Here is a 1,342-nt window from a genome sequence, read left to right as displayed (position 1 = left end):
ATAAATAAATAAATAAATAAATATAGACTTTTTGTGTTAGTTGGGTTTTTTTTCTTTAATGATATTATGACACAGTCCTTGAGGACCAGCAGCCTAAGACGAACTCTATTCTCCCGGACAATCAGTGGCCATGTTGGACAGGTTTGATGGTATGTATAGAAAGGGAATAGTACGGTATTATGTTGCTTCAATGTGTGATTGTGTCTGACCTGTTTGATGGTATTGAAAGGGAATGGTACATTATGTTGCTTCAATGTGTGATTGTGTCTGACCTGTTTGATGGTATTGAAAGGGAATGGTACATTATGTTGCTTCAATGTGTGATTGTGTCTGACCTGTTTGATGGTATAGAAAGGGAATGGTACATTATGTTGCTTTTGCCATGCCTGACCGGATTCCCGAAAGTCACATTGCTTATGTTGTTGGAGGCATGATCATTATAGAACGAATCAAACTGAAGCTCAGTTATATACTATTCTTGATTATCTGACAGGTACCGTCTCAGGGATCCTTACGGGCCGAAGCCTTGCTTTGGTGTGAATTTTACAATGGACAAGTGTGGACACGTGAAAGTGGGAGACCCCATCTATGCAACAGTTTCGTAAGCAACTGGTACCCCATCGAGGATAGTAACTAACACAGTATAATATTCTAGATAGAAGTGTCTGCATTGTTATTTAGCGCTTTGTTGTATCATGTGTTATAATCAGCGTTATGTGAATCACCGTCATGTAACTGCAGCTTGCTTTTTTTCCGGCCGCAAATCTGTCTATGTCGTATCTGCTTTCTTTCATATTATTATGTTATCGCATCACATATAACTTCCTTGTAAGTGCTTTTAAGCTCATTGGGGGCGTTCATTCTAAGCCATTTAACAAAGTTTAAAGTTAAAGACTCGAGCATTTTATTGACCACAGAGATTGTTCAATTCTGTTAACTTTTTCTGAAAAGTGTTTGATGGTTTGTCATCTAGTGCAACATTGTCTTTTTTTCTGCTGCTAATCGGACATAACAATAAGCTGTAAGCTGCGTCCCTAAAGAGTTGAGCTGAAATGATGCACGGGCGCGGTTCGTCCATAGAGCACGGTCGTGCAGTGCCGCCCAAAATTTGTTAATGTTCTATTACGTAAAACACCCACAATAATAAAATAAAAGAAGCCAGAAATAAACACTAGAATCTAGCCAAATATTATATCAATGCAAGGTCCTCACAGGCGCCATAACTGTCATTTCTGTATCTATAGCGCCGTAAAACATCTACTATGCCTTGCCAAAGTCCACGCCCTTTAGCTAAACATAATAGGATATTCAACAGTGTAACCTGACCTATAAATCGCTCTTG

The 1,342-nt window shown here is 38.9% G+C and overlaps 1 protein-coding gene across 1 annotated transcript in view; it reads left to right on the top strand.

The window, feature by feature from the left end:
- Window positions 1-1,342, top strand: part of LOC101856203 (mitochondrial amidoxime-reducing component 1) — a gene marked incomplete at both ends in the record, with an annotated part of 6,512 nt that extends 5,170 nt beyond the window's left edge. The window contains 1 exon segment of the mRNA XM_005104749.2: window positions 494-1,342. Coding sequence (XP_005104806.1) covers window positions 494-605 — 112 coding nt within the window.

The sequence above is a fragment of the Aplysia californica genome, unplaced genomic scaffold, assembly GCF_000002075.1.
Source record: "Aplysia californica isolate F4 #8 unplaced genomic scaffold, AplCal3.0 scaffold00434, whole genome shotgun sequence".
Taxonomy (NCBI): Eukaryota; Metazoa; Mollusca; class Gastropoda; order Aplysiida; family Aplysiidae; genus Aplysia; species Aplysia californica.
The sequence above is the reverse complement of the archived record's forward strand: the minus strand, read 5'-3'. Positions and strand labels throughout refer to the sequence as shown.